Source organism: Buceros rhinoceros, unplaced genomic scaffold (assembly GCF_000710305.1).
Source record: "Buceros rhinoceros silvestris isolate BGI_N320 unplaced genomic scaffold, ASM71030v1 scaffold15194, whole genome shotgun sequence".
In the NCBI taxonomy this organism is placed as follows: domain Eukaryota; kingdom Metazoa; phylum Chordata; class Aves; order Bucerotiformes; family Bucerotidae; genus Buceros; species Buceros rhinoceros.
In genome coordinates this window covers 5,210-19,694 of record NW_010408942.1, presented here as the reverse complement: position 1 = coordinate 19,694, position 14,485 = coordinate 5,210, and the positions used below count along the sequence as shown (strand labels likewise).

The following is a 14,485-nucleotide window of genomic DNA, read 5'->3' as shown; positions in this document are numbered from 1 at the left end:
TGTCCCGTAAGCAGCATTATTCGGAAGCTGAGGCTGGAGCTGCTGGGAGGCAGCAGATTGGTGGGGAATGATCACAGCTGCAGGAATAAGGCATGTGGGACTCTGTGCTTGTATGGGTGTGACTGCTGCCGTAGGTCTTTCTTGACTGTGTGCGGCAACTAGAACAACAGAACAAAATGTGAGAGAGTTCATCTTTTCACAAGACAAAGTGAGGTACAGTCACTGTGTTAAAGCTAATCAGTCATACAAAGCTTCCTTCCTACCTTTGTAACTTCCATTTATATTATTATAACGACATCTAACACAGCATCAAGTCCATCTCACCAGAAAAAAGTAGTAGCATCAGCTTCCTCACTTGCACCAGAAGAATAAACAGCACTGCAACTACTGTGGAGAAATCCAAGCTGCCTGGTAAAATGCTTCATATACAGACAGAGATGCAAAGTGAAGATTACGTTTTAGTTTGTAAGAGCTAGCTAAACACTGCCTGGAACTGGTTTGTTCCTTTTAACATGCTGTGTAGCTGTCAGGGCACATAAAACAAAGTAGGAAGAAACACTCATTAGAAACTGCTAAAAATGTAATTGGATTGTTTTCCCTAAACTAGTCACAAAATCCACAGCAGATTTAGTGGGCCTTTCAAACAATAACTACAGTGGCAATTACTGCTATGAGTGGTTTCTCCGAAAACGTAAGCTATTGTCTCTTGGGATGTTTAAATATAGAAGTGGATTTACTCATACCCCTGTGAAATAAAAGGAACATCTACACCGGAATTTGGAGAAACAGCACAGTGCTGAATACACTGGGCTGCAGCCTAGCTACAAAGCACAGAGCTCTGCATGAACTAATTTACCTTTTCCAAGAAGCAATATTACTATTATAGTTACACGGTCAACCGCACATGCTTTTGGGTCATTTGAACAGCTTGGGTATCTCTGCACCACTGGGTGGTACGAAGTACAGACCTCTTAACCAAATAACACGAGGCAAAATGCAGCACCCCAGCGCTACACAGCCTCCTTTCTTCAAATATTCTCAAACTTCATATCTAAGGTGATCCCTCTAGCTTGGTACGTGTACATCTCATATGTATTAATTCACTCTGATTTTTCAGATACTAATTAGAGTTTCAGGCTTGTTGTAAGTGATATCCTGGAATCAAGCCTCCAGCAGTTTGTCTCTTAATTCTGTTCTCTACAGACTCCCCTGGTGATTTGGTTAGATTGCATCAACAGTATATCAGGGAAGACTGACAAAGTACAAAAATTTGATATAACAGTCCTACAGTATTATACCCAATTACAGTCTCTACGGTAAGAAACAAATTCCTTAAAAATTTTAAAGAAAGAATTTTAAGAAATTTTAAGAAACAAATTTCTTAAAAAGAAAGCACCACTAAATACTACGTCTATTTTTTGTAAGTAACTCTTCCCCCGTAGTGGGCCCTTCCTAACTGAGTACTATGAACATTTCAAAAAGGAAGATAAGAAGAGTGCTGCATGATTTTTTTGCAAAAATCATTTATTAATGCTGCCTTTTGTTCATGAAACAAAGTCAATTTTCTTACAAGTAGCTGCTATTCTTCAAGATATGTCTATACTTACACGGAATAGCTTTATGGTTTTGATTTCTTATCCCTGATGGAATCCGTAGGAAAAATGCTTCAAGTCACCCTATTTTCATACAGTTCGTCCTTTAATGAAATAGGCAGAATATACATTTTCTTCCCAGTTCCTTTCAATTAAAGAATGCATACCCCCCTCAGAAAGGGTAATGTCTCATTAAGATATTTTGAAAAAGGGTCCTTGAAGTCCTGAGCTAAGCTGAAAATAAAGAACAGCCCTACATAATGCAGCATTAGTCTGTGAAGCCTCATCAAGAGAGTTACACTCTGCAAAGGTGGTATGGAAAGCTTAAGATGATAATGTTTCAGATGCTGACTACAAAGTTCCCTTAAGTCCATAAAAACCAGCCATTATTGCGTCAGTTCCCAGGCCCTTATAAGGGACAGATCTGTATTTGTGACTGAACAGTACACCTTTACACCACAATCCATTGTTAAGTTCTCTGTAAGGAGAGTGCAGCCCCTTTGATTTTTCCATTTTGGACCTGAAAAGTTGGGGGGAAATATGCTGTCATGTTTTCCAGTTGAATGGAACTGTAAGACCTCATTCACACTGACAACAGTGCAGAGATGCGGGGACAGAAAGGCTGCTGGAGCCCACCGGAGCTTTCTCCTTTGTGCTATCACTTGCAAGCTTCTAGGCAGTTCAAAAGATGGATTTAGAGTAGAAACCACCTATGCCTGAAAGGCAGGAAAGTACAGAGGCTTTGCTTAGTTTCTATTACCAGCTGCCAATAGCACCTGGTTCTTTTTATTTAAAGGTAAAGAATAAAGTTGTTACAGAGGACTAATCTGATCTGTTCCAGCCTAATATCAGACTGGAGGAAGATGGGGCCAATTAAGGAAATAAAATATCTAAAGACATATGTACATATCCTACCTCCAAAAGCAAACCTGGTGCTGACATCTGAACATGGAAAGGGTGTTTTAGGAGATGCATGACTCTGAAGAGGGAGTGGGCTAATTCATGGGTGTTGAGATCCTGAGAAACAATCGTCCTTAAGGTGATAACAGATAATACAATTTGCATCTTTTGCTTTCTCTTCTGCTCTGCCAGCAAGAATCTCATTATGAAAAAACCTCTGTCATGAGTCTCTCAGCCAAGAGATCTTAGTCCCCAAATTCAAAGCTGAAAGAGGGAACACTGGGACAGTTTGAAATGAATTTTTTTTTCTTTTTCTTTTGAGTCCCTAGGAGCAACTGGAAGAGATCAAACTCCAGTTGTGTGGTATTTTCCTACCCTGGCAAATCCAGAGAGGAGTGCACGTATTTGGTAAACAAAAGCTTTTGAAAACACCACTATCAATCTTTTTGGATCTGGGTTTAAATAACAAGGAGGCAAGTTCCACTATGATGTGGCCTGCCCCAGAGAGTAAAGGCAGAGTTATACCTCTCAGAAATACAGTATTTTATGACAAAGATCATATGGATCTTGAAACCAGTATAGACTTAGTGTTTCAGAGTCAAAGCTGAAAGAAGCTGCAGCCAAGGTTAGAGTACAGACTGGAATGCCTAAGGATCAACCCTGAGCCAGAGACCTGAAAAAGAAGAAGGAATGAATGCTAAAGGTCTTCAAAGATGTTAAGAGAGAATTTAAAAGTGAATGCTAAATTAGAGAAATCTGTAGCTGCTATGCAGTTAACACAACAAAATAAGCTATGACTCACATGTTCTTATCACTTTTATTACTATATGAATTGCATATGAGTGGGGAAGCTCAAAGAACATCCCCATCGCAGATACTGCTAGAATAAAAAAAATTCCACCTAAAATACTGCATACAGATTTCCCAACAGTAGGAGTATGTACATACACACAGTTGCTTAGAGAATAGTAAGAGATTCAACAATTCATTATTATAGGATTCTAAAATTCATATATATAGGATTCAACTCTAAAAAAAGAGAGCCTTAAAAAACCCCAACACATATTTACATATACCCTGACTCCAGTTACTTCCCCAGACAGATGCTACAGTTTGCCTGCCACACATAAAAAGCTTTATTTATTTACTTATTTTACCTGTTCTCACTGCATTGCGAGCCTGGTTGACTGTCATTTGTCCTGTCACGTGCATAAGGACCTTGGTTTGAGGACTAGTTTGGATATGTGCTGCAGAAACCACAGCTGTGGGTACTGTGCTGGAGTTCACCGCCACACCATTCCCCTGGAGCTTCTGAGATGTTCCACTAGCAGTGGAAGGGCTGACCATAGTTACCACTCGTCCCGTTTGGCCAGCGGTAGACATGGAAACTTTTGTTTGTGATGCACTTGTCACTGTCCTGCCAAAATTAAAAGCAAAACATTAAAACAAAATTGAAAAGTGAGCCAGCTCTTCTCTTATCTAATTTTAGCATTAAATGTAAGAACACAGTAATTCTGGACTTGAAACTAGACAAACTATTTAGACGCTTGTACAAAATTAAACCTTGTAACTGGAGCCACGTAATTTCCAGGAAAAACACCAATCTTGCTTGTATGCATGGAAGTTCCCTTGAACCAGCCATCTTGACAGCGTTCAAACACTAAGAACATTTCTCCCTTGTGCAGTTCCAGTTCATCATCTTTTCGAGGTGTGTAAGGGTATATAGCAATATACCTAAAAAGACAGGAAAGTAGATGGATAAACCTAAAACAACTGAAAACATCATTTCTGTTTTCTGGCAGAGAGAGTTATGTCAGAGGTGAGGAGGCATGGCAGAAGGGGTTGTATGTTAGTCGATCCATTGTACTGTTACAATATTAAAACAGAAGTTATGGCAATATTAAGGGAAACAGTGACCACTAGGAATACCCTCCTAACCACAATTTAATGTAACATACAATACAAGACTGCCAATTCTCTTAATTAAGTTAGTGAATCTAATTAAATAGGCGTTTTAACTACAGATCTCAGCATATCCCACTTCTCTCGCCCTACATCCTATTACATTTGGTGACACAGCAACATCTGGTTTTTTTTGGAGGGGTGGGTAGCACAGAGCAGCTCTATTAGTTGGGAGGGAAAGACCACTATCAGAACTACTTTTCTAATTGCAAAATTGGAATCTCCCTGTGCAACTGCAGTGCCAAAAAGAGAGATACATTATTAAAATTTGAAATCTATGGGTAAGGTAGCTAGCAGTTATTCCCTTGTAAAATTTATTACCTTTTTTCCCCTTCTAATCAACATTAATGCATAATACAGCACATCTGAAATCATAGTGAGAGTTCAGAAACATTTTGCACTTTTTACCTTTTTTTCTAAGAACATCTTTTTAAAAAGAAAAATAAAACTGAAGCTCCTGGGGTTGCATGCTGGAATATTCCCAGGGAAGTCTTCAAGTAAGACTGCACAATTTCCTATTATCACATTAAAAAGCGATACTGCTTTAACCACCACAGTGTTCTATTTTCTGCCACAGTATGAACATAAGAAAACTATTTAAATTGTTCATCTAAAAATCCTTGTATAATTATGGACCCAGACCTATGGGAAACAGCATTCTAATAGATGAGGTTCTCAAAAAGAATCTACTTTTCATAAGAGGCAGCCAATTAGGGACGATGGGTAGAATATCCCTTTACTTGAGAAAGGATCCTCAATGATTTGCAATGCTAGTCTTTCCCACTCCTCTTGTAACCCCAAGGGTAAAAAAACTGGCTTTATGAAACATTATTTTGTCAAAATCGTATCTGGTGCTCAGTAACAATAGCATTAACTGTATGCTTCTCCTTTTTGCATTATGTTTTTGTTCCCTGCTGTCCACCCAGGAAACTCTGCGTTATCCGCAAAAATGCTTTAAAGACCTGGTAAAGCAAATCCAAAATATGCTTTAAATGAAATATACAACACACTGATGACAAAAGGCTTCACTGGTACTGGACTTAGGAGTGATCTACAAAGCCATACAGTGAAGCTCTATGGGAAAGCAACTGATGTGCTTTAATTGGTGTTCATTAACTTCCCTTTTAGTTAAATCATTCCAAATTTCATTAGCATCCTCATATAGAGCAACCCTTTGAAGATGGAGGATGGGACTAAATGAGATGGGAACTTGATTAATTGCACTAAGCACAACGATCCATATGAAGCAGAGTTAAAATACTCGACAACAGAAGATAGAGCTCAAACCCAGATACACCGGCTATACAAGAAGCGCACTCTTTTGGACCACAAAGAAAACCTGGTGGGAAGATTAAGACACAGAACAAAACCAGTCCTCGCATTATTCAAATGTGTCCTATTAGATGGTTCAGCCACTCCTGATTTTTATCTTTTTCTTTTACCATTCTTATTCTCCAAGCTGCACACAAAGAAGTTTCCAAGAAGAAAGATGTTGTCACAGAACATGTTAACATACAAAATATTTTTGCCCAGGATGACGCACATTTGCTTGTATCACAAGTGTGAAGACATAATGCTAACAAGCAGCTTTCTGCCTTCATTCCAAATTGCCATACACTAATTAAGTGAACTGTACAGTCTTCAGTTAAATTTCAGTTGCAACTTAAACAGGCAGTCTGACAATCACATGCGAATGTAACAGTCTAAATGAGATACAGCACTTCACGTTTTGGCACAAGTTATTCCATATAAGAATAGTCTTTTAATACCATACCTAACAGAAAACATTGAATAAATTCACTCCTGTATTTGCCACTTGAGAGTTACACAGTCTTCATCACTAACTCAAGGATTCATTCTTCTTCTGGATGATAAATACTTTCTATTTTTTAAGTGAGTCCTTTCTATACTCACCAACAGCTGATTATGTTCACCTAAGACATTAATAACCCCCAGTATGATGGCTATTTGGGGATATCACCTTTATGTATGTTTTGTTGCTTTCTTTCCAAGTTGTACACGTGGCTTTCTGGGAATTCTAGTAGAACTTAGCCAGCTGGCATGATGTAAGTACATGTGAAGTTTTTGACCTCGTTCCATTTTCATGACTGGTGAAAAGTTTAAATTTTACTTACACACTTGGACGAGTTTGTGGTCGTAAATGTGCTATTTGGTCAGTTGATGCTGATGCAGGCCTTTGTATTACACCTGAAGACTGAGGTCCAGAAGAGGCCGATGCAATGATTGCAGCAGACAAGAGAGGTGGTGGTGGAAGTGGGGGATTCATATTCTGATTTTATAAGAACAAAAAAGAAATAGCAACAGCTGATCAATATTTTTTGATGAGTTGAATCAGCTGAAAAAAAAAAAAAGGTATAATATTCTAAGGAAGAAAACCAGCTGAGTTCAGTGTTGCTTCACCTACTGGTACAATAGTTAGGTTTGTCTGTATTTCTCTTTTTAAAGTCATTAAGTCTTGGCAGCTAATTAAGCAAATGAGAAGCAATTTCTCAGCACAGAAAAAACCAGAAAGCATTGTTTCTAATTACAACATCTTTAGGATAGGACTTGACAAAAATTCAGAAGCCTTCCAGGAGGTAGATTTTGCATCCTGGTACTGACTGTACTTCAAAACATGATTGGTTTTGTAACCTGAAGCTGAAACATAATACACAATTCAGCAGCAGCACACCCAAACCTACCCGTTCTGAGAGAAATTTTCTTTTGATGTGTGGTTTACAAAAGCAAGCACAATATGAGACCACAGTTACTGAGCTATTGTTACCACTTTCTCCTATTCTTCTAGTTTAAAGAGCTAGCTTTTGAAACTCAGTATTATCAAGATTCGTAATCTTTAACAAACACCCCAGTAAAAAGGCACAGATTCTTCACAGGCATATCGTAATGGGGGTCCTGCCTACAGAATTCTACGCCTTTTGTGAATCAATGGAGCAATTGTTACCTTCTGCTCTGTAAAGCCTCCAACAATTCTTTAGGACCTTGTGCACTGACACTCCTGGGAAAAGTCTCTCACAAAAAGAGAACTTTTCCTTCCCCCCTTCCAAAAATAATTGTTTGTGTTACAACATGCACAAAAAGAGTAGTAAAGAAACCTCCAACATTTTACACATAAACTGAATTTCAAACATGATCTTCAACTTAATCCAATCCCCTAATACTGAAATAAAAAACTGTAAACCACTCCACTTCATGTTTAAAAACAACAAAACAAAAATATAAATTGACAAAGTGTCCTGAAGTCCTGCTGGGCTATTCCAGTACATCAGCATATAAATGCACAGCACTACCTTATCAATTTGGAAAATATGTAATTGAAAGTCAATTTAATTCCCCTCAAACAGCCCAATTCTAAAGGTGGGTTGGTTTTTTTGTTTCTTTTTCTTTTTCCAAACAAAAACCTGTAAGGAGTTTTAGTTCTACACTGTGTGATTATTAACTCTGCATTTGGTGAAAGTGTTCATGGAGGGGCAGGTCTCTAAACCAGCCTTATACTGTCAAGGCACAGGAAAGAACTGCATGATTAGAAGCTTTAAAATCAAGAGAAAACTGATTATCTCTTACAGTTTTTCAATCAAAATTCTTATGCTTAGTTATGATATAAATTGCACGGTATACTGTGAACTATTCCTATTTTATTTAAAGCTTTTGTCTGATCATACATTAATGATTTCTTAAGACCAAATAGGCCTTCTGTATCCAACACAAAGCAGACATGACCTGCTGAAGAAACAACATTGTGAGCTTTAATACTAATAGTCAAGTTATTTATAAGAATGGCAATGGCATTTGCTTCACATTCTAGATCCTCATCCATCGACTGATCCTTCTAAAACATCTTGATAATTCATACTGAAATGCCAACATTTCTCTTTCGGTTGCTTTACAGCACAAGCTCTTTCACCCCCCCAGTCAGCTTCAACAAGTGTCTTAGCTGAATCCAAGCTGAATGTGAGCAACTAACTTTTAGGCTCCCTGTCAATAAAACAGATATTCTAACCTTTTCTTAGGCATCCAGAACCTGTAAATCTACATTAGGAAATGCTTAGCTTTAAATCTTTAAAATTAAACCTATTCAAGTGCAATATTAAGGCACACTTGCTGCACCTCTGAAGATACAAATGCTGGGCGTCATATTTAAGTCATTTGAACACGCAGTAATTGAATTTCTAGCTGCTCTAAAGGCACCTTCCCAGCTCTATTTTATTCTGTTTTATTCAAGATCTGCTCCCCTCCCTGCATCTATTACTATGGTCATGAAACCTGCAGTGAGCCACAGCCCAATTAAACTCCTAAAGACTTTGCAAGTTCTTGGAAATCTAAATAAACTACCTGATAGGCTTTAAGGGACTAATGCTTCTCAGCTTGTATTGCTACAACTTGGTCCAAATGCTTTTGCCAAGTTTTCAAGAAGTTTTCTGGCATGTAACCGTTTTACTAGCTATTGAGGAACAGCTACCTCCAGAGCACAAGACAGTTTTGATGGTTCCCATATTCAACACTCTGTGAAAGAATATATGCAAATTCCATGTGATGTAATAAAAGATGCTTTTAAAAAATAATTAAAGAGTATTTTTATTTCAGGTAGTTGAGGGAGCAAAATTGAAAGTTTCTGCAACTACTTTTCAGACAAGTGTACAATCAAGCATACAAACCAGCAAATAAGTGCTAAATTACTTTTTTAGTGGGAAGATGGAACATCACATAATTTGATACTTACGTTAAAACGTGAAATAGTACCTATACCCATATCTAGAAACATATCCATATTGCTAAATTTAAATACACTTAGGCTGCATTCCCACAGCAGTCAAGCGAAGATCAATAATTAGCTCATCCAAAGAATAACAACAGCACAGCAGCGGGAAAAAAGAAAGAAAAAAAAAAAAATCACCACTGTCTTTGCTCCCACAAGGTCCAGGAAAAAAATTACTTGCAAAATCCTGAGGGCTGACAAATTAAGGTTCATGTTTAAAAAAATTCCTAAACTATAAATATATGTTATCAAGAAGAGGCCTCTCATACAAAACTTCTTAATTTCTCTCCGCTGCTTCCTCTTCCCAACAAAAGTTGCACTTTTCTTGGTTAAACCTGAGACAGTTCTTATTTTAAACCTCCCTCTGATTTACACTACTGCATCAGCTGGAACTACATGAAAGAGAGCTAAATGTCATCAGCACACCATAACCCTCACAGCTTGTGCCTCATTAACAATTCAGACTACCTTATACAATTTAACACAGAGGGGCAATTTGTGGGCGGGGGGGGGAGCGCGTGCAAGAGAACAGGACCAGAAAGAGCAAGGATTTTTTTTAATTTTTGAAACCTTCAGCAAGTGAATGTAAACCATCCGCATATAGAACACCTACTTCTGCTACTTAAGTGCACATACCAAGACACCATTTCCAAGTTAAGATACTCAATCTGCAGAAGCAGCTGTACAGATACCTAGGTTGACTGCAGTCCAAAATACTTTTAACTTCTACAGAGACTGTAAAGACAGAATGAAAGGAAGGTATGTTATCTGTTGTTGCTACATTCTGTTTTCCTGCTGCTGCTTCTGAATGTAACTCTAACTTTGCTATGGTATAATTCGTCTGTTTTTCCTGTATCATGGTTCAAATCACATAATTCCTTCAAGAGCTTTTTCAGCAAAACCTATGGCAACTAGATCTCCTCCATTAGATAACTACCTTATAAATTACATCCAAAAATTTCCTCCCAAGTAAATGAGCCTTACATAATTGTATGTGCATATTTTCACCCAACAACTAGTGAACTTGACATCTGCTATTTATGTTTTATAAAGAACTTCAAATGTACTAAGCACCTATAAGGTTCAAAAACGCCAGTGGTCAAGAGCAGACAAATTAATGCCCCCATTAAGGGCATAAGTTGTAGACTGAAGTTCCAGAGAACAGTCTAAGTGGTATCACAGTCAAAAGCCTCTGCTGTAGAAGTTTGTCTCACAGTTTGTTTCCTGAATTTCAAAGAATCAAACATCAAAACAAGAATTAATGCTGCTGTCTAGAAGATTTAGGTAAAATAAAACCTTTAAGTAAATTACCACAGGTTTTCTAAATGCAAATTAAAATTTGCTTAAGTGATACAAGCAGCAGACAGCGTATATGGTCACTCAACAAAAGCACTCCCATTCCCAAGTCTTATTTGTGTCAATTTTGGCTTCTCATTTGTAAATTACTTACTTCATACAAGGTCTGGAACCAAACAGCACCTACAAAAGACTATTAAGGAACAACCTGACTAGCCTGAGCTGCCAGTTTGTATTTTAGTTGTGCTGAAAACAAGTCAAGAAGAAACAGAACATTACGTACAGAAGGTTACTGACTTTTAAACAGGGTGGCAAAGTGTAATTCAGATTCTCGATGGGAATTATATGCCTAATTGGAATCATGAGCAGGAACATGTTTATTACAAAGAGAAGGTAGCACTCCGGGATACAGGATGATCATGTGGCAGGACTTTCACTCCGTGCTGCTTTTAGCACTGTAATTTAATTCCTGTGGGTACCATTGGTGAGATCGCTTTTGAACAAGCTTATGCAACTAAAGCACCCGAGGTGGTTTAATGACTTCGCACCAGCACCAAAAGGAAGTATTTTTCTATGTTAGCATCAAAGAAAAAACTACTGATTCTCAATAACAACCAGAAGTGTTCCTGAAAGAAAAAGAAAAAAAATAAAGAGAAAATTCTGACAGAACTTTTGAAATTATGCTTTGAATCTTGCCTACCCCATCCTCTCCAAAATGTATCTCAGCCACAAACCAAATGAATTACTCAATGTTTGCAAAATATACGTTAGCTACGCTTGTATCCTGCCTAAGAGCACAAACAATACTAAGACTGATTTTGTTTGCTCAGTTCTCATAAGTATTTTCTGAAGGAAGTATAAAAGATCATATAGATTAGCATATAAGCAGCTAATTGTTTCCAGTATTAGATGTACACATGGTATGCAAAAAAAGACCTGGGGAGGTCCTTCCTGGTGAAGTCTTGCTAGCAGGTCAAGGAAGATGATCCTTTGCCTCAGCACTGATGAGGCCAAACCTGGCATGCTGTGTCCAGTTCTGACATACAGACACACTGGAGAGTCCAGTCAACGGCCATGAAGATAATTAAGGGGCTGGAGCATCTCTCCTGTGAAGAAAGCCTGAGACCCAGCACTGTTCAACCTAGAGAAGGCTCAGGGGGATCTCACCAATATATATACCTGAAGGGATGATGAAGCCAGGCTCTTTTCAGTGGTGCTCAATGAAACACAAGGGGAAATACTGGAGGTTCAGGCTGAACACCGAGAAATTGTTTTTCACTGTAAAGGTGACTGAGCACTGGCACAGGTTTCCCAGAGAACTTGTCGAGCTTCCATCCCTGGAGATACTCAAAAGCTCTCCAGACACTGTCCTGCACAACTGGTTCTAGACGCCCTGCTTGAGCGGGGAGGTTAGGCTAGATGACTTCCAAAGATACCTTTCCAACCTCAACTGCTCTGTGACATTAAAATACGAATTTAAGGAGATGATTAATTGGTTCCAGATTGTCATACATGTAAGAGTAGGGCTGCACAGATGATCCACAGATTGAATTAGTAGTTAACAATAAAAGGACACAGCATTGTTACAGTGCAGAGCACTGCAACTCGCATCACTCAGCAAGGCAGGGCACAAGCACACTATCTGTGTAATTGTCAGTAATAAGGTCATCTGTCCGAAAAACAAAGAATGTGAAATACATTAATACATTTTCTTGGATGACAGTAATTACCACATATCATCAATGACAATGAAAATTTGTGGGATCATGAGGGATATTTAGCTGAACATAAACTTTGTGTTGTAACTTAGGCCAAATGAACGGATGCAAATTCTGAGGCTATAAACATCAGACTAAAAGGATAAAAGCAAAATATCTTCATCACTGAAAAAGACCATGCAGTAGTGTGCCCAGAGCTCATTCTGGAATGTGTTTACATGTGCTTGCCACGCCAGAAGTACTGGAGATAAAAAAATAAATTAATAATAATAAAAAAAAAGAATCGAACAGCACCATAACTTTAAGGACTGAAAAAACATAAGAGTTCAAACCAAACCATACCGAAGCATTTACTTAAACAACAAAGAAGTTGATAATAAAAGACAACCCTGCCTTCAATTTTGAAGACAAATGTGTAAAAAACTCAAAGTGCCAAAACTTGAAAACCAAACCAGACATATTTAGCAACAAGGCTATTCAACATGTTTTACTTGCTTTAAAGACTGAAAGGATTAGACCCCCAAACAGGATCAAGACTTGGGGGTTTGCATTTGGGTTGTTTGGCTTGGTTTTTTTTTTTTTAACTAAGTGCAAATTTATTATTCAACTGTGCATTAGGCCCCTCCAAGGAACCTAACTTAGTCATGCTTGAGAGGTTCTTTATCTCCCACAGGCATACACACAACTAAAATCATCTTGTTCAAGTAGGAGAAAGCAGGATTTTGAAACTTATTTAAGACAATGTTGATAATTTTGAGTTAAGACAGAAGTATCTGGTAGCTGTGGGCTCAAGATGATGGTTTTCTGTAAGATCTTGCTTGTTTCTCCTAACCTACCCCCCAGCATAATATCTTTCCTACTCATGCAGAAAAGAAATGCTCTTCTGAAATGAAGTGTGCTTCTTGTGTTTACTAGAGAGAAATGACAGAGGGCAGCTGGAGAAATGGATATGCATGACAGGACAGCAAACTTTATTGTATCAATAATACTTTTGCTATAGTTCAATTTATACCATTGTCTATCACATAGAAAATCATCATAAAATCATCATTTCAAATCACCGTATCAGAACTCAAGGGGAAAAAAAAGACTGTACAAACCAAAGATAAATGGGAAGGCTGAGTTTTCTTAAGCTATACTTACACCAAGAGCAGCTTGGTAAGTAACGTCTGACGAGAAGGTAAATGAAGGCCCTGTTGTGACTGGGCTGCTAGGAGGTGGAGTTACAATTAGTCCCGTAGTACCAATATGAACCTGTCGAAGGAAGAAACCAAAAACAAACGACCAAACAGCAAGGTCAGTTCTGGGTAGTTTAGTAACAGCTGGTTTTGACAAAGCAGTAACCTTCATGGTCAAAATCACCAGTGCTAGCTCATGTAAAATGACACCAACAATTCTTAGCCTCCACTACTCTCTCTTCTCCCAAAATGCAATTTCTATGTGAAACAGACAATTGTTCACAAACTATGGTAGCTTGTAACTAAGAGCCTTGAAGAAAGAAGAGATTAAGAAACAAAGCCAGATACATTTTTCTACTTATCACAATCAGATTAATATAGTACATTTTTGAGATTCACGTAATTTTCAAGTTAAATTTACCTTTTACTTGCATGCAGTTTATTAGTGTCCAATATTATATTCAATTTAGAAAAAAAAGCCAAGAAATCAAATCATTCCTCTAGTCTAATAAAAATCTTTGTGGCACTTAAGAAATTAACAACCATGGGAAAAAAAAAAAGCTTACAAGACCAAAAATACCTGTTGTTATTGTTAAAGTGTTACAAAAGGTTTTCTTTAAATGCCCTCATGGTGGAAGGTAGTACATTAATATTAATTATATATAATTAATAATTTGAAGTAATCTCCTGATATCAAAAACCTTTATCGTTTTTTTAGAAAAAATACACACAATTCATATTTGATTTCATGTAAATTACCTGAGAAGGAGCACTACAGGAAAGCCCTGTCAGCTCACTTATGCGGGCTGCTGCAGTTGGGTTGCTGGAGCTGATGAGCACAGGAGGACTAATTTCCATTGATATAATTAATAATTTGAAGTAATCTCCTGATATCAAAAACCTTTATCGTTTTTTTAGAAAAAATACACACAATTCATATTTGATTTCATGTAAATTACCTGAGAAGGAGCACTACAGGAAAGCCCTGTCAGCTCACTTATGCGGGCTGCTGCAGTTGGGTTGCTGGAGCTGATGAGCACAGGAGGACTAATTTCCATTGAGTGG

General features: G+C 37.9%; 1 protein-coding gene across 1 annotated transcript in view; it reads right to left on the bottom strand.

Moving 5' to 3' along the window:
• The window catches only part of SH3RF1 (SH3 domain containing ring finger 1), a gene marked incomplete at its 5' end in the record, with an annotated part of 23,332 nt that overhangs the window by 8,528 nt on the left and 319 nt on the right, over positions 1-14,485 (bottom strand). The window contains 6 exons of the mRNA XM_010135061.1: positions 2-158; positions 3,650-3,909; positions 4,056-4,226; positions 6,590-6,744; positions 13,386-13,496; positions 14,380-14,485. Coding sequence (XP_010133363.1) covers positions 2-158; positions 3,650-3,909; positions 4,056-4,226; positions 6,590-6,744; positions 13,386-13,496; positions 14,380-14,485 — 960 coding nt within the window. The remainder of the gene's footprint in view (position 1; positions 159-3,649; positions 3,910-4,055; positions 4,227-6,589; positions 6,745-13,385; positions 13,497-14,379) is intronic.